Source organism: Lolium rigidum, chromosome 3, assembly GCF_022539505.1.
Source record: "Lolium rigidum isolate FL_2022 chromosome 3, APGP_CSIRO_Lrig_0.1, whole genome shotgun sequence".
NCBI classification, from domain to species: domain Eukaryota; kingdom Viridiplantae; phylum Streptophyta; class Magnoliopsida; order Poales; family Poaceae; genus Lolium; species Lolium rigidum.
In genome coordinates, this window is record NC_061510.1 from 255,185,973 (window position 1) to 255,204,042 (window position 18,070).

The following is an 18,070-nucleotide window of genomic DNA, read 5'->3' on the forward strand; positions in this document are numbered from 1 at the left end:
CCCCAAGAGGGATCAATGCATTGACCTTGCCCTGTCTGACGCCAGACGACGCCATCGCCCTACTCGCGTCCATCATCCCACGTTCGTTGTTAGGACCCTGTTGTACCTTCCATCTAGACTCGTCACCGTAGATGGTAGATGGCATGCCTCTCCACCTTACTCCACATGCGAGAAACACGCGAAGACTGGCACCCAGCCACCAAGATGTCCACATGTCTGTTCAGGTGATGATTGTAGCCAAAGATGATGCCCCCACGGGGGTGACGATGCAGATGTTTCCATCACATGATCTAGTAAGCCCCCACAATGCCTCCAACGAGGGCTACGCCGCCCCCACCATCGCCTCCACAACGCCGCCAATGATGGTGGCATCCTCACCAGCTTCAGCAGCTGTACCACCGTCTTCCCTTCATCGTCGAAGGTGGATTAGGCCACATCACTACGTGGTCGGTGCCCTGGCCACGCACACACTGTACCAAGGCGCCCTCTCAAGATCCTCCACCAAATTTACGCCTCCGAGCCACAACGGAGGGACATCCCACCGCCACCATCATTCCCCCGCACGAGCTTTGCCCCGGTGGGATCCGGTGGCAGGGGGGAGATGGAGAGGGTGGCAGCTAGGGTTAGGGTGGAGGGGAGGAGAAATTGTATCTCTCTCCCACCTCTCAACCTTATCCTCTTGAGCCCCATCCCTCCAACCCTCTCCAGGCCCGGGCCATTTTGGCCCCTCCCATGTCTTATTTGGTGGTCGCCGGTATCGAGCTGGGTGAGGAACCGTCCGTGTATAGTAGTAGGTAATATTTAGTCCTAGGTAACAATTTGTTTGCATCTATGATGTTCCAAATACATGGTGGGAGGAAGGTTCCGTATTCGTTTGGCCGAATCCGGTGCTCTCTTGTGGTTCATTTGCTCACTGCAGAGCACCTCAGGATGGAGATAGAGGTGGTGAGGAGGGGAGATACTTGCTACTCTGCAAATAAGGCCTCTACCGGTGACGACTTGAGCATGCTCGGAGGTAACATCATGCCGTGTTCTCATCGTCGACGTGGTGGCGAGATGAGGGCGATGTGCTCCGATGCTGTTGTATGCGGTCTTGGGTGGTTGTAGCAAAAATCATTGCTTCCAATTGGAGATCAACACATGGTGGCCATATTCCCCCATTCTGGGCGAGGAGGTGGCCTCTTCAGATGTCCTGTACAACCTCCTATGTGGAGGCCCTGCATGGATTCTCGGCGGAGCCACACATTCTCTTTTCCCCAAGTGGTGTAGTCCCCCGAGGGGATACGAGCGGCCAGTGGTGGAGTTCAAGTTCCGGTGGTAGGGAAGAAAACCTGATACCAAACTCATTGCAGCGAGCAGATCTAATAATCAAATTGTATGTATGCAATTAGTATTGCCCATATTGTAGTAGTATGCATATCGTGCATATTTGACCTATTATTGAATCCATTGTAACTTGTAAGTGATATTTGACTAAGCAAAAACTGTAAAGAACTATATGAATGGTTAAATCCATATTCTAGAAGTTTCTGTAAATTTTGTTATATAACTTACCATTACAAGGATATTCATTAGATTGTGTTCATTAGAAATCCATGCCAAGATATTTAAGAATATAAAAAAACACACACAAAAAAATTATACACATACATTATATATTTCATACATTTAGTATAATATCTTTCAATAAGTTGTGCCCTCTTTCCATTTTGTATTTAAGGAGACTAGCTTCAAGATCTTTTTAATACGCAATGTGACAAATAAGCAAAAAAATCTAATCATTTTATAAATTAACTTTTAAGTTTAGCAAAAGAGAAACAAATTTTTATGTGCTTAACTATGCACAAATAATAGAATACATAGACGATAAAACAATTGTGCCAGAAAATAAGCTATGTATGTAACTATAAAAGTTTAGTATAAATAAGCTATGTATGTAATTATAAAATTTTAGTATAACTTAGATTGTGTTCATTAGAAATCCACGCCAAGATATTTAAGAATATAAAAACACACACGCACAAAAATTATACACATACACTATATATTTCATACATTTAGTAGAATATCTTTCAATAAGATGTGCCATCTTTCCATTTTTTGTATTTAAGGAGACTAGGTTCAATATCTTTTTAAATACTCAATGTGACAAAAAAGCAAAAAAACAATCTTAATCATGTTATAAGATAATATTTAAGTTTAGCAAAAGAGAAACAAATTTTTATGTGCTTAACTACGTGCAAATAATAGAATACATAGTCGTTAAAACAATTGTGCTAGAAAATAAGCTATGTATGTAACTATAAAAGTTTAGTATAAATTAGCTACGAAGGAAAGGAAATGAACACTTCTCACTCTTATGTATGTTCATTGTTTATGATGCACTGAATAGTTATTTATGATTATTTTTGCAAATAGTTTCATTATTGGCTTTTATGGCATATATTGCGAAATAAATTAACAACTTTATTGACATACAAACAATTCTGAAAGAAATGCATTATCTATATGTGTCTACTCCTTATTCAACTGTAAATGTTACGAACTTTGTTGGAATTGGAAAATTATGCATTCAAACTTCTTTGCTGGAGAAAAACTTTTATTGTTAGGACACTATATTCACCTACAATGGGAAATAATTTTATTTATAGCTCATTATCGAAATTTACTGATCACCGCGCCTCTCCTGGCCATGTCCAAAGTAAATTCCGTGTTTTTTTTTTCTTTTGGTTGTGGCTGGCTGTTGAAAGATTGGGATTTCGGCGAGAAGTTGTCACGTAATTAAGAAATCGTTGAGTTCATTTTGGACTACTTGATATGTATATGGGTAAGGAAATTACGTAGTCCTATCCTTTTATGGAAATTACTGGCTGACTTTATGATCTCCATACTTATTTCGACCGACCGAACAGAATCATCAACGTGAGCAATCCCAACAAACGCTAGTCCTCCGAACAAACGCGACACAATCCCGTCCCCATAACGCGGCCGCCGCCGCCACCGGCGAGGCCACCAAGCACCATCCACTGCTAATCCAAAACAATTTACTGCTGCCGCCGGAGGCCCAGCTCGCCGGCGCCACCTTCTGCCTTCTCACCGCGGGTAATTTTCCTCCCCGGTCGACCGGTCGTTGCACAGCCATGGAATCAACTGGTCGGATTCAGATTCTACATATTTTCCGGAGTTTCTGCTGCTACTAGTTTCGTGTCTCCCCCATGGATTCGGACTCCCTTCTCCTAATCGGACAACTAGTGAGGCATCTATTCCTATAATTTAAGGGCAGCCAAGACGCCCTCTCTCCCAGCTTCAGATTGCAAGTTCAGTTGGTTGCCACACAAGGAAGCAATTCATCTCCAAAAGGCCCGGTTTTGCAAATTGCTGCTCCAATGGAGACCTGTAGCGTGGCCATGATAGTGAGCTTTGGACGCTTTGGCTTGACAAGTTTGCATAAGCTGCTGGCTCTGTCTCCCGGTTCACTGCAGAAATTCAGAGAGGCCTGTAGCGTAGCCAGGATAATGAGCTTTGGACAGTTTGGATTGACAACATTGCCTAAGCTGCTGGCTCTGTCTCCGGATTCACTGCAGAAATTCAGACAAGGCTCACCACGGATCCCAACTGAGACTCTGTTGCCGGAGCTGCCTCAGGACGTATTGATGGATATCTTTTCCCTCCTGGAGATCCCTGACCTCGTGCGTGCAGCATCTGTTTGCTCCTCCTGGTGCTCCGCATATACCTTCTTACGCAGCCACCCAGAGCTATACAAACGACCACAGACGCCTTGCCTATTCTACACCTCTGAATCTTCTGGTGACAACGTAGCATGTCTCTACAGCCTCGCGGAGAAGAGGGTCTACAACTTAACTCTTCCAGATCCACCCATCCGAAGTAGGTATCTCCTTGGTTCCTCGCATGGTTGGCTAGTCACCGCCGATGACAAATCTGAGCTGCACCTTGTCAATGCCATCACCGCTCAACAGATAGCTCTCCCATCGGTGATCACCCTGGATTCTGTAGTGCCAATCTTTGACAATACAGGCACAATTGTTAACTATGAGGTGTGGGAGGCACTAGATGATTCTGACTCAGACACTGAAATGGTTGATCGCGAATTGTTATTCCATGCTCCACCTGACGAGCTTCGTAACGACATCTACAAGAGCGCCTTCGTTTTTCCGGATCCGTCCACAGGAAGCTATATTGTGGTTCTCATCCACGGTCCAGGATGTCAGCTTTCGTTCGCAAGGGTAGGAGATCGTAACTGGACCTTGCTGCCACCGGGTTGGGAATATGAACAGTGCATCTACATGGATGATCTGCTGTATGCATCCACAAGATATGGAAGAATCGATGCTTTTGATCTCACCAGTCCTACCATCACGAGGAATATAATTTCAGATGAGATTGACTACAGCATTGGTGACCACTGGGGGCACCTGTACTTTGTTCAGGGTCCATGTGGTGGTCTGCTGGAAGTTTGCAGGAAATCATCAGGACATTTAGATGCGGGTTATGAGAAGCCTATACGGAAAACTGACAAAATATTGTTACATAAAATTGATATTGCAGCAAAAGGGCTTGTGAAAATAAATGGCTTGCATGATCACGTGTTGTTTCTTGGACGTAGCCAGGCACAGTGCCTTAGTGCTGAAGAGTATCCTCAACTGAAGGCAAACTCCGTCTATTTCACAGATGGTGGGGAATATAATTGGCAGTCTAAGAATATTCCCGGGATATAGGTATTCTCAATTTGGAAAATGATAGTACGGAAGAAATTGCATCTCCGTTTTGGTGCAGCTGGCCTAGTCCCATATGGATAACACCGAGTCTTACAGTAATGAACATGTCATTGTACAAATAGGTAGTTTTTTTTAAGAAACTGTCATGTACCTTGATTCTGGGATCTTGACCACAATTTACCATTTTTGTGTGGGCAGATGCTATTAAAACGGAGGCATGTTCCGTTTTTCTCTTGTTCATACCTTGTTTGCTATATCTGATGAAAAAAATGTGCTTGAGAACCAAATACTTGGAATGGAAATCTCACATGATTTGTTTTCCTGAATGAAACTGTACAAGAATTCCACTTTGCATTCTGTACATTGCTTTCGTGTTCACCACATCTTCTGACTGAGTATTGTTTGTTTGAGATTTTTTCCCTCATAACCAAGTACAAGCCACATAGTAACCATTCAGTAGAATTGTCTGAGGTTCTCTTCAGTACCAGATATCTTGGTTGCATTGATGTTTTCATTGCTCTTGAATCATTTTTTAATTAGGCTTTTCGCATTAACTAGCCATTGAACAAAACATCACTTTCCCTTAACATTGTTGGCACATGTTAGTGCAATTGCTAATCCCTATCCAAAGATAACTGAAGATCAAAGAACAATGTATATGGTTACACTATTGCTCCTGTGGTACTTCATACAGTTGTTTCATGCTCTTTAGGAAGATGTCCTTAGCCATAAGGGTGCCTCTGGTATGTTAATCCCTCCGCCCTGCACCCCCTCTGAACTCCACAGCTTTTAGTGTAATTATGCTTATCAATGCTAATTGTCTAGATATATTTAGCTGGCATACATTTCTTGCTGATACCAGACAGTTTTATGTTTACCGATACTTGAAGCCAAACAAACAAATTGCATAAGCAAAGCATGTTTATGTCTCAGGTAAAAGTACAAACACACTAAAACAAAGGGCAGTCTTCAATGCCAAAGATGTGACCAAGCATATTTTCTTGCAGAGAATTGGCTGCTAGAAAGTAGATGTGGTTCAGATGACTTTGTGGGACTCTTCTGATCATCCATGGAAGGGCTGCTCTATCCCTTGCAGCAATGTGGACCGTGATGTATTCGTCTCCTGCTCTTCGATTGAAATCGGTGATGGGGGAAGAAGTTTCTGGTTTGACCACTGGCTGTTTGCAGTGGCATCCAAGAATCTGGCTCACTAGATGTTTTTCCCTTGGAAAGATGCAAATATTTTTTCTGTCAAAGAAGCGCTCTAGGACCACAAATGGATGCATGGCCTATCAAGAATTAACTCTTCAAGGCAAGTCTCCCACTTTGTGCAGGGTTGGTCGAAGATTCAGCATGTGAGTGTATGCCTCCCGGTGGCTAGCAAGGCTGGCACTCATCCTATCCTCGGCTTCAACCAGGGTCTAGTAAATGGTGTAGCAGGGGACAGTTTTTCGCATGCTCGTGGGTTAAGGCAGGGGACCCCGGCTTCATTCTGGCGATCGATGTTCTTAATGCTCTGTTCAGTCTGGCAGAGGAAGCAAGGATTTTCTCCTCTCTTGTGAATTGCGTAGTCTGGCACCGCCTTTCGCTGTTTTCCGATGATGTGGTTCTGCTTATCAACGCCTTCCATGGAAGAAGCTACCGCAGCGCTTCAGCTATTGCGTGCCTTTGGCGCGGCGGGGCTCCACTGCAACCTTTCTAAAAGCTCAGTTTCTCCAATCAGATGCGACAATGTTGACCTTCAACCTATCATGGGCGTGTTGTCCTGTCCAGTTGGTCAATTTCCTGCCCAGTACATTGGGCTGCCTCTCTCTGTTACCAGGTTGTCCAAGAGCGATCTTCAGCCGCTGGTAGACAAGGTGGCCGGGCATGTCCCTACTTGGAAAGCTTCCTTGATGAAGAAGAGCGGTAGGTTTGATTCTCTTGGACTCCGCTCTGACGGCTACCTCCATCTACACCATGTTGTCCCTGGATTTACCCCTGCGGTTCTTCAAGTGCATCGACATGCTGCTGAGGGGGTTTCTGGTTAGCCTCCACGGAAGCTCGGAGAGGACAGCGTGTGGTGTCGTGGCAGCGTATGGTTTGGGCATCAAGAACCTGCGTTTGCTGAATCTTGCCCTACACATGAGGTGATAAACCCAGGCAAGCTAGGAGAGGGCATGACCGGCAGCCAAAGCTATGTGTGTTGCGGATGCACTCCAAGACCAGAGATGGACTGCGGAGATCATTGAGGCAATACAAGAGGTGACGTCAATGCATTGATCATACTCACGGCAGAGTGGCAACGATCGACGATGCCCTATGACCTTTGCAGGAAGAATTTCAACTATGGAAGATTACTGGGTTGTGTGGAGGTTAGCGTGGAGTTGGAGCTGGATCGCCTGTTATGTGGCTCCGCGGCTTGTTCTGTAACTAAACTCTGGCATGTGCCATTCTACAGTTTCCCTGTTCCTCGTCACACTATGGAGCAAACAAAAAGAGTTATCTTTGAAAAAAAGTTTATGCCCGGTACATTCAAACTCTGGAGCAAACAAAAATATTCAGCTACATTCCTTAACAAATTGACGAGACATATATGTTTTTTGCAGTTACCATCAGACGTGCTCTATAATAACAGGAGGAACAACAAGAGTATCTTTGAAAAATAAGGCATGCCCGGTATATATTCAAACTATGGAACAAACAAAAGGATTCAGCTACATTCCTCATAAAATCGACGAGACATTGTTTATATGCAGTTACATCAAACGTGCTCTATAACAAGAACGAACGTTAAGTCACCATTGACAGAGTTGAACAAGCAAAAACGTGTTCCTGTGAAACCTATCCATTTACAATTTGTGCAACCCAACTTATTTCTTATGCGCATAAAACTGGTGCATTCCGATCTGCTGTCCGTCCTTGCCGATGACGAAACACCCCTTTTGCGCGCAATGCTTCACACCACCCTTGTGAAATATGCCAACATGTTGAACGATCTGAAAGGATGAAAGGAACAACGGTTATATTACTTCATGATTTTCGTTAGCAATACGATTTGAAAAATTGAGAGAGAAAATAGCTACCTGGTCATCATCATTTCCATATTTGCGCTGCTTGCTCTTCGGGTCAAAGAAGCATATCATACAGAGTGTCACCTTTTTGTTCTTAAGGTTTCGATTTTCTTGCCAGTACCTCAAGTGGAAAATTTCTTCCTCCTACAATTTTTTGCAGTTTACAATTAATTATCAACATTTAGTGTCCAAACACTCTATCAACAAGTTGAAAAACGTCAAACAGAATGTGCTAAAAACACTAAATGGTCTTGAATTGATGTTTTCATTGCTCTTAAATCATTTGCTTAATTGGGCTTTTTAGCATGACTAGCCATTGAACACAACAAATAACCCTAAAGTCTAAACATTGTTGGCACATGATGTTAGTACAATTGCTAATCCCTATCCAATGATAACTAAAGATCGAATAACAATGTATGTGGTTACACTTTTGCTCTGTTTCATGCTCACTGGTGAAGATGTACTTAGCCATTAAGTGTGGCTCTGGTATGTTAACATTATTTTCACAATGCTTGATGTGTGCAAATACTAAGATATCGTAACATACTTCAAAAAGGAACTAGAGTACTTGTTTCATCAATTGTTCATTTGGATCATCCCTGAATGTCACTTAGTTATGTCCTTACTCCATTTGCCTCAAATATCAGATGATGGGTTTCACCTGCTAACAGTTGACTAATTTGCTATTTTATTAATTCCTTAACCAGTGTCCTTCTGACATGCAACACTAGATTGCTGTTATGCAATGTGGCTCACTTGTTAGCAAAATTTAGGTAAGCTAAAAATTCTAGGTGTTCCGCATGATATATGACTTTGAACACTCGGAGACAGTTCCTTCTGCTCTGTTTTATGGTTACGAGATTTGAAGCCAGCCAAAGAAATGGCAAGCAAACAAATGGCATAAGCAAAGATGTGACCAAAAAGATTAATGATCAATTGATCATACCTCAGGCTGAGGCTGAGGCCGAGGAGTGCAGGATGGCCCGGCCGATGCAGGCGAGGCGGACGTGGCAGAAGACGGCGCGTCCTTGGCGCGGCCGTTGGAGTCGGTGGCGGCATTGAGAGCGCCATCCCGTGGCGAGGCGGCGAAGACGGTCTGCACCTTGTCCTTGGCGTCGCAGGCACGGTGGAGGGCGTGGTGGCCGGGGTCGGTGGCGCGTCCCGCCTTGGCGCGGCCGTTGGAGTCGGCGGCGGCCTTGAGGGTGCGGGCGGCGTTGGGAGCGCGGTCCGGTGGCGACGCGTTCTTGGCGGTGTTGGAGGCGCGGGCGCGGTCCAGGGCGCGGTGGCCGGGATTGGTGGCGCGTCCCGCCTTGGTCGACGTGGAGGCGAAGGACTTGGCAATGGCGGCCTCGTCGAGGACGGCCGCCTTGTCGGCTTCTTTGGCCGCGGCTTTGGCCGTCTTCTTGGCGGCCTTCTTGGCCTTCTTGGCCTTGTTGGCCGCCGCTGCATTGTCGGCGTCCCTCTTCTCCTTCTTCTCCCGCTTCTTGGCCTTCTTGGCCGCCTTCTTGGCCGTCTTCATTTGCTCCTCCTCCGCCTTCTTGTCCGCCTTCATTTTCTCCTCCTCCTCCTCCTCCTGCTTGTCCCCGGCCGCCGCCGCCGTTCTTGGCTGGCCGCGCTCAGGCGCAGGCGCAAACCCAGCACCGCAGGCGCGCAAGAAGCGCACGAGCCAGGCCCGGAAAGCGGCGAAGTCGCACGCTCTCCGGACAAGGTCGATAAGCCGCAGCGGCTGCGGCGGCGCTGGAGCGTGCTCCATGTCGACGGGCGGTGGCGGGCGCAGGCGTTGAGCTGGCAGAGCGAGGTGGCGGTTCGTTGGTGCGGGCGGGCGGAGGAAGGAAAGGGGGGAAAAATAACGGCTTAAATAAGGAACCGATTCGATTCGATTTCTTTTATTTTGTTTTTCTTTTTTTCCTTTATTTCCTCGTCGTCTCTTCGAGCTCCGGCCGGCGACCGGCTCCGGCTCGTGTCGCCGCCGTGTCTTTCCATCAACACGTCGCTTGGTCGCTCGGTCGTGTTCCGACCCGACCCGACCCGACCCGACCCAACCCACAAAACCAAAACCAAAACCAAAAACCCTATCCATCCCCTCTCTCAGCTCACCCTCCTTCCGCCGCCGGCGACGAGCTGCGCGCTGCCGTGAGGTCCAGCACGCCGCCCGCCTGCCTATTCACCGGCGCGCAGCCGACCACAACCTAAGCTTCGCCCATATCTTCTCCCTCGATTCGCCGCCGCCGCGATGCAGCTCTCCTCCCTTGGTCGCCCCCACGGCAAACCCTGGGTTCGCCGGCGCGGCCGCCTCCTAACGTCGTCTACGACCCCGCTCCGATCTCCGGTACCATCGCTACTCCAGCCCGACGCCTGCCTGCGACCACCTCCAGGCTCCCCTGCTCGCCTCCCCTCAATGTCCCCGCACGGTCTGCTCGGCTGCTCCAGATCGCCAGTGTGGTGGTGCTGCTTCTGCTGCTCCACTACTACTACTACCTCGGCTACCTCCATGACGGTCAGGTACAACTTCGGTTCCCCCATGCCCTCTGTGTTGATCCGGCCACTGTGCCGTGCCCACTTCTTGTTCTAGGTCTCTGCTGGTTCATGTTAGTTCTACCATGATAGAATTATTATAAGCAGCTTAGGTTGTGCTGATGTTCATACACCAACCTCCGTGCTGCCTGGACGTCTCGCGCCGCAGCTCAACTGCGACGTAATCGCTCGCACATGGCCCCAACTCCACCGCCACTTCAGCCGAATGTGTGTGACGACCACGGCTGCGCGTGCGACCTCACACAGTCTCTGCATTGTCCAGTGTCCCAGCAGCGACCGCAACACATGACTCTGCTCCATGTTGCCGACCACCCGTTCGACTGAAAGGAAGCTCACAAGGCAATATCACCCAGCGTGCCATTTGTTGCCTATCGGGCTACTCACATAACCTCATCATGCCTACTGACTAGCATTGCAGGTTTTTGCGATTTCTTTTTACCTTCTAGATACTTATGCCTGCCAGGCTATACGATCAGTTGCTGTGTCAACTATTTATCCATTCAAATTCTTCAGCTTATCTCAAAAAAATGAAAGTGTTTACTGTTCGTTTATTTGATTTCAGGTTAAAGAGGTCTTCTGGCGCCGGAAGAGGAAGGATAGTGTCCGCATGCGGGCGGCCTTGAATTTTATCTCTGTTGGAGGCTGTGTGCGGAGGTTATTAGCTGAGTTTGTCGGTCTGCGGGTCTCGTCGGAGCTGGCCGGAGGAAGGTTCAGGTCCAGGCCGATCTTGGTAGAGCTGGTCCTGCGGACCTTCTTCTGCGGCTTTTCTGGCGGGTGGCCGTGTCCCTCGAGGCCTCGACCAAGTGCGGTCTGAACTGCAAGTAAAGGGTATGCCATTTTTCCATGCGTGCCTACTGTGAAGTATTATGTGCTAGAATTTAGAATCGAAACTACAGAGTGCGTAACATACGGTCTTTATCATGTTAACCCTGACCTACCACCTCGTTTGCTCCTCTGAATTGAGCGATAAAGGGGAAGGCAACAGCAGCGGGATGAGATTTGGAGGGTGGCCATGGCGTGGGCGAGCGTGGATCTGATGCACAAAGGAGAAATCTGGGCGGAGGAGAAGGAAGGCTAAGTTCCGGGCCTGAACACGCCGGTATTGAAGAAGATGGGACTCCGCTGAGTTTTTGGAAGAGGAGCCTGGCGAGCAGGAATGCCGTACACGAGCTTCTGTTGGACTGCTACTACTCGCCATTGCATCTGCAAGGTAAATTTACTTTGCAATGCTTTGCTAGCAGTGAACCGTGCAGGGGAGTGTGGTACTATGGTAAAATAAATTCAGAAGGGACCCAATTTATTGTCTGGCTGGAAGAAGATACTCCGTATATAAATTACAGAGATTATACATAATATAGGGAACCGAAATCATTGAAGAGAACGCAGAAGCCAAAAGAAATTGATCTGTTATTAGCCCTTGTTTGCCTTGAGAAGGTAAATGTAACGACTTGAGTATTTCTCTTTATCTGGGTAGTATGCTGTGTTTCTTTTTTTGTCTTAGTGTGAATAGACATAAATTGGAAAACAAAATAGAAAATCAAACTCACCCCACTGATCAGACCGATGAGGAGCGGTGCGAAGTTAGTGTTAGAAAGAAAATTACCATTGACAGTATGTAAAAAAGGAGTACACCATAGGTCAACATATAACTGGCAGCTTCCAATGAAGTCTACGTTGCCTGAAGAAAACATAAAAGTAGCGCACAACAGCCTAACACACAGGTAAGTGTTCACAGCACGATCTACTAAAACAAAATACGACCTATGATGCAATAGCAGAAACAAAGTTTCATTTGTCCTAGACGAAGTGTTCAACATTTGGGGCCACAGTAGCTTGTATGGACGCATCAAGGATGGGGACATTTGCAACCTCTTTCTGTAGAAAGCTCTGTCAAGTTTGTCAGCCACATCGGGAACATCGTATCTGCAGTCTGGTCGGCGTAATATGTGGTAGTGCACCACACAGCACACATGTATCTAGTCTAGTAACAGATTTGCCAAGACCTCATTTTGTGTCCACTGTAACTGTATAATATGTTTTTTGTAGATCCAGCAACATAGGCTTTTGGCCTTTTGCAAATAAACATCGACCCTATCAAGTGTTTGTCCCTGACTTTTATTATTTGTCATTGCGTAGCGGAGAGGAATTGGACATTGCCAGCGCTGTACAGTTAAAGACCATTTTGTGCGTGTGTATTACAATCTTTGGTATGCACACACACTCACATGTGTTGCTTCGAATCATAATCTTGGTCTGAAGAAACCATTCACCCAGTCTGGTTATAATTAGACGGGTACCATTGCATAGCTCAATAGATTGGTTTATGCTCGTAGCAGTATTACTGGAACTCCGGCCTTCAGTGAGAACCGATGACGCGAGAAATGAGGGGGGGGGGCGACCTTATGGAGAAATTCTGGAGGGTGTACTGTTGCATCTCCAGGAACCATAGGAATAAAGCACATCATTGAGTGCATCAAAACAAATTATTAGTAGGTCACAGTATTGCCAAGTAGGGTACATCAGAGAAATTCTCACCGAATGAGTCATAAACTTCATCAATAAGAGCGAGTGTGAGGAGCGACCAAACCCGGCGGTGATGCAAATTAACTAAAGAGTTGGCCATGGAATTTAGGTTTCTGCGAGCTAGTACTGATAAACAGAGATCTCTTACTGATACTTCTGCCTGCATATAGCCTACATGCTAACTTCATGAAACCAATAACCAGTGTTGCAGCATTTTTCTTAGCTTAGTCACTCTGCTAGATGATAACTCTTCCCTGCATGCAAATGTAAGTATTACTACCCATGATTGAAAAGTCAAAATTTCCGAGCAGACCTTATTGTAAGTCAGAGCAAGACAAAACTAATGATGTCTAAATAGTAGAAATATTTCTTAACATGCCTTCTTTATGGGCATACGTAGCTCATGCTTATGCATCATCAATGCAGAAATGTCCAGTACCACTTGGTGTTACTCAACAAAAGGAAGAAACTAATGCTGTTGTAATTTCAGGAGTGGAAAATTTTACTACGGGAGATGGTCTATAGTTTTGATCATGTACCATCCGTAAACTCCTCCAAGCCTCTATGCAAAGAACATCTGGATGAAGATTTTTTCACTGCATAACTCATTTACAGGTAAGTCTACTCAAACCTTTCATCCCACAGTCCAAATAAAGGGCGGCAGTTCTGCGTTATCCCACAGTCTACTCAAACCTTTCATCCCACAGCAAATGAAATCCCATGAATTATACACAAATCATGTTCAAATTTGAGAAGTACCAGTAGATATGTTATGCTGCAAATACTATAGCATATGAAAATAGATGTTGCACTTTAAAAGCTACACGAGCAGAGAATTACTACTTCTCTTTGCCTAATCATTTTTTTACCTATCGATAGCTACCACTTGTTTACATGAAGCTATAATGATGTGTGTTTGCTCCCAAGACAGACAAGAGAAACTAGCTCTTGAGATTTTATACAGCTTGTGGTCTCCATGAATTCTGATTACTCTTTGTTAACTCTCTGTTAACTCTTTAGTAGCAACTCTCCTGTTTTGAGATCTGCTTGCCCATAGGATGTTCTTTATGATGAATACCTTGTATCGACTGAACCATGTAATTTTGTCAAGTAGGTTTACAATAATAATCTTAGACTAATTTCGGTTTGTTCCATCTTTAGAGCATCATTTCTTTTTTCTATCTATTAACCATGCTTGAGTTGTGGTGGAGAATTTCCCTTTTCCAGCTATTAACCAACCCCTGCATCAGCTGCACCATTCTTAGTGTACATCAAATGTATGTCACTAACAAGCCGTAAAACAAAATGACATATGAAAGACGCATAAGTAGATATTAGCAGCACTGCAGTGCCCGTGGAAAGTTATTTTGTGCAGTTCGTATTCGGCTATTTGCATATTTACATCCATGCTAAGGCAACTACTTCAGCAACAATACTTTACAAACTCCAATTTGTAAAAAAGACACCTCTTTTTCGCAACGTTCAAAAAAGCGTACGCTTCGTCGCGCTTTAGCGTGAAAGCGAGCGTAGCGGTAGCCTCCCGCTCCGTTTCAGGCATAAGCGAGTCATTAAGCGCTGAGCGGAAAAAGCGGACAGATTAAGCGATAAGCGTGCGCTTTCGCTCGCGGAAGCAAGATAAAGCGGAAGCAAGATAAGGCTTAGCATGTACTGATTTGCTGTGCTATGCAATCTTGTTTGTAAATTGTACCTGCTGATGGGTCGGGTGGATGGATGTGGATGTGCTATGCAATCTTGTTTGTAAATTGTAGGTACAGAGGTACTGTACAGAGGTACTGCTTCTGCATGCTGATGCTTCTGCCTACTGATTTGCTGTGCTATGCAATCTTGTTTGTAGGTACAGAGGTACTGTATAATGGATGTGGATTCAGGTGCTGATGGGTCGGTGCCTGAGGTGCCAATGGCATTGATCGGCAACTCAAGCGATGTTGGTTGGAAGTATGGCAAATACTGTGATCCATTCAACAAGAGTAAGGTGAAATGTGACTTTTGTGGACATATTAGCACCGGCGGCATCTACCGTTTTAAGAAACACATTGTAGGGGTGGATAATGTTGTATCCTCATGCAAGAAGGCTACACCAGAAGCTAAGGAGGCTTGTAAGAAAGCTCTTGAGAAAGTCACATCGACGAAGGGAATAAAGAGGCAACATGAGCAAGATCTTAGAGATGATGTGCATATCTCGAGCTCTGTAGGTGAGGGAGTATCAAACTCGGAGCCTAACAAAGTGGGTCCAATGGACAAGTTTGTGCGTCCTATTGATGGAAAATCAAGCAAGGAAGAAGCCTTGAGGCAATTAAGTATGAATGAGGCTCTATTTAAGGAGAGAGTGCATCAAGCTTCACAATATGTTGCTAGATGGGTGTATACACATGGTATGTTTCTATTCCATTTGTCTTTTACTTGCTAATTTTTATTTACTTGCACATTTTTATTTACTTGCAGACAACTTACTTTCTATTTTTTACTTGTTTTTGTGTAGCTATACCATTCAATGCTCTTGACAATGATGAGTTCAAGCAAATGTGTGAGGCAATTGGAAAGTTTGGACCCGGGTATGAGCCTCCTAGTCAATTTGATCTTCGTGAGAAGTTGTTGACGGAGGAATATGCAAGAACCAAGTCTTTGCTAGATGATCGTGAAGCGCAAAAGAACAAGCTTGGATGCACCATTATGACTGATGCATGGACGGACATGAAGAGGAGAAGCATAATGAATGTGTGCATGCATTGTAGTGGAGGAACTTCTTTCCTCAAGTCAAAGGAGACCTCGGATGTGTCACATACCGGGGAAGTCATATTTGAACTAGTGGACAAATCAATTGAGGAGGTAGGGGCTGAACATGTGATGCAAGTTTGCACGGACAATGCTTCGAATAACATGGCAGCCAAGAAGTTGTTGCTTGAGAAGAGGCCAAAAATATTTTGGACCTCTTGTGCAACTCACACCATTAATTTGATGCTCCAAGGAATTGGCAACATCAAAAGGTTCAAGTCCATAGTGGATCAAGCACAGAAAGTCACTATCTTCATCTATGCGCATCACAAGACTTTGGCATATATGAGGAAATGCACAAAGAGGAGGGATATCATAAGGCCGGGGGTGACTAGGTTTGCTTCCAACTTCCTTACTTTGCAAAGCTTGGCAGAAAAGAGAGATGCTTTAAGGGGTATGGTGGTTGATAGAGCATGGGAGGAGATGCCAATTGTGAAGACCAAGAAAGGAAAAAATGCAACAGCCACCTTGATGGATGCTAACTTTTGGAAGGGAGTGACACTTTGCTTAAAGGTATTTGAGCCATTGTTTTGCCTTCTTCGTTTGGTTGATGGAGATGTCAAGCCATCTATGCCTTGGCTTTATGGAGAAATGTTGAAGGCAAAGACCAAGATTAAGGAAGCGTTTGGAAATAATGAGAAGAACTATAGGGAGACTATAGCCATTATTGACAAGAAGTTGAAAGGAAGGCTTGATAGTCCATTGCACAAGACCGCATATCTCTTAAATCCACACTACACTTATGCTAACAAAGAGATCTTTGATGATTCAAGCATGACCGTAGCTCTCATGAGATGTGCGGAGCAATATTTTGGAGATGACGAGATATCTTTGAAGAAAATGATCAATGAGGAATGGCTCCTATATGAAAACATGGAAGGACCTTTCAAGAAAAACGTTGCAAGTTCATGGGAAAGGGCGGATTACAATCCCGGTAAGAACAAGTGAAGTTTTGCACTTGTTTTGCTGCAATGTGATGCTATTTTGCTTGCAGTTTTGCTGCTATTTTGCTTGCTATTTTGCTGCAGTTTGCTGCTGTTTTGCCCACAGTTTGCTGCTGTTTTGCATACAGATTTGCTGCTGCTTGGCCCCTGTTTGCTACTGTTTTATGGCTGTTCGGCACTTCGGCCCCTGTTTTAGTGTTGCTAATGCCTAATGTTATTATTTGCAGTTGGATGGTGGAAGCTCTATGGAACAGAAGTTCCTTTGTTACAAAAAATGGCTATGAGGATCCTCTCGTTGACTTCTAGCTCTTCCGGTTGTGAAAGAAACTGGAGCGTCTACGAAATGGTTAACTACTTAACTATAGTCTCTCAATTGCATTGTTTGTATGCAGTACTCTCAATCTTAAATCTCATTATTTCTTGCACTTGTAGATTCATACCAAGAGAAGAAATAGACTGACAATTGATCGCCTCAACAATATGGTCTATATACAATTCAATACAAGGATGCTGTCCAAGAGACAAAGGTTGAAGGATAAGAAGAAAGCTGATTCTCTTCTAAGCAATGATGCATCCGAAGCTCAAGGATGGCTCTTTGAAGGAGGGGATGACCATGCATTGGTTGTTTTTAGAGATGATGAGGATGGAGATCAAGGTGTGCACCCAGCTACGGGGATACCATATGATGTGATAGGAGAAGCAATGGGAGCACAAGAGCAACTCCAAGTTCGTAGGAGCGCAAAAGTGAGAGATCTTGAGGAGGAGGAGTTTGAGTCCGAGGAAGAGGATGTGCTTCAGGATGATGACATTGAGTATGAGGATGATGATGAGTATTGATCAGTACATGTTCATGATCATACCATCATAGAGATATGCATTGAAGTCTTGGGATATGATGGCATCATGCTATACATGTGTGCTTAATTGTTAATTCTAGTCTGTTTTGTTATGTTGTGTGGAACTTGCCACTGGAATTTGGAAACTCTTTTATTTCTTGTAATGTTGTGTGAGACTATGCCACTTATATGTTCTGTGGCCGTGTGGGTCTTCCAATATTGCTTGTTTGATGTTTCTTATAATCTTATTTGATAATTGAATATTATTGCTTGCAACTTTTAACATTTTGTTAGTAAATGCTAATATTTTCTTGCTGCGTGCTTATAGCTTCTGGAGAAAGTACCCGGAGGACAAGAAAATGGAGAAAAACAAAGCCAAATCAAGGTATATAATCCATATTCTTTATTCTTCTTGCAAAATGTAGCATTATATGGATGTGTGTGGTGCAAAATTACAACATAATATGGTCTATTGTATGCCTACATAGCCTTCCCTGCTTCTGTCCATTCGCTTTTACCCTGAACGCTTAAGCAGCGCTTAAGCTCGCCTAAGCAGTAGTTCCTCTAGGCTGAGCCTCACCGCTCGCTCAGCGCTCAGCGCTTTTTTGAACGTTGCTTTTTCGAGCAATAGCCTTTTCCCAAAGTTC

General features: G+C 44.9%; 1 protein-coding gene, 1 long non-coding RNA gene and 1 pseudogene across 3 annotated transcripts; all 3 read left to right on the plus strand.

Moving 5' to 3' along the window:
- Positions 1–2,944: 2,944 nt before the first annotated feature.
- LOC124703312 lies at positions 2,945–5,062 on the plus strand (annotated as a pseudogene).
- A 4,668-nt stretch (positions 5,063–9,730) lies between these two features.
- Positions 9,731–10,880, plus strand: LOC124699344. 2 transcript variants are annotated; one of them, XR_007001363.1, is made up of 2 exons: positions 9,731–10,294; positions 10,420–10,880. XR_007001363.1 is itself a non-coding variant. In XM_047231657.1 (2 exons), exons 1-2 carry the CDS (start codon positions 10,026–10,028, stop codon positions 10,614–10,616), a joined length of 471 nt encoding a protein of 156 aa, XP_047087613.1. In that variant the 5' UTR covers positions 9,731–10,025; the 3' UTR covers positions 10,617–10,880. The 2 variants fall into 2 exon arrangements, 1 of the variants encoding a protein (XP_047087613.1); XM_047231657.1 differs by having other exon boundaries at positions 10,415–10,880.
- A 5,621-nt stretch (positions 10,881–16,501) lies between these two features.
- LOC124704104 lies at positions 16,502–17,126 on the plus strand. Its single transcript, XR_007003464.1, has 3 exons — positions 16,502–16,577; positions 16,815–16,933; positions 17,020–17,126. It is a non-coding gene; the product is annotated as an uncharacterized LOC124704104 (long non-coding RNA).
- The last annotated feature ends 944 nt before the right edge of the window (positions 17,127–18,070 follow it).

Coding starts and splice junctions, on each gene's coding strand:
- LOC124699344 (XM_047231657.1), top strand. CDS start 10,026: ATGCAGCTCTCCTCCCTTGGTCGCCCCCACGGCAAACCCTGGGTTCGC. Junction 10,295..10,414: donor GCTACCTCCATGACGGTCAG/GTACAACTTCGG, acceptor TATTATAAGCAG/CTTAGGTTGTGCTGATGTTC.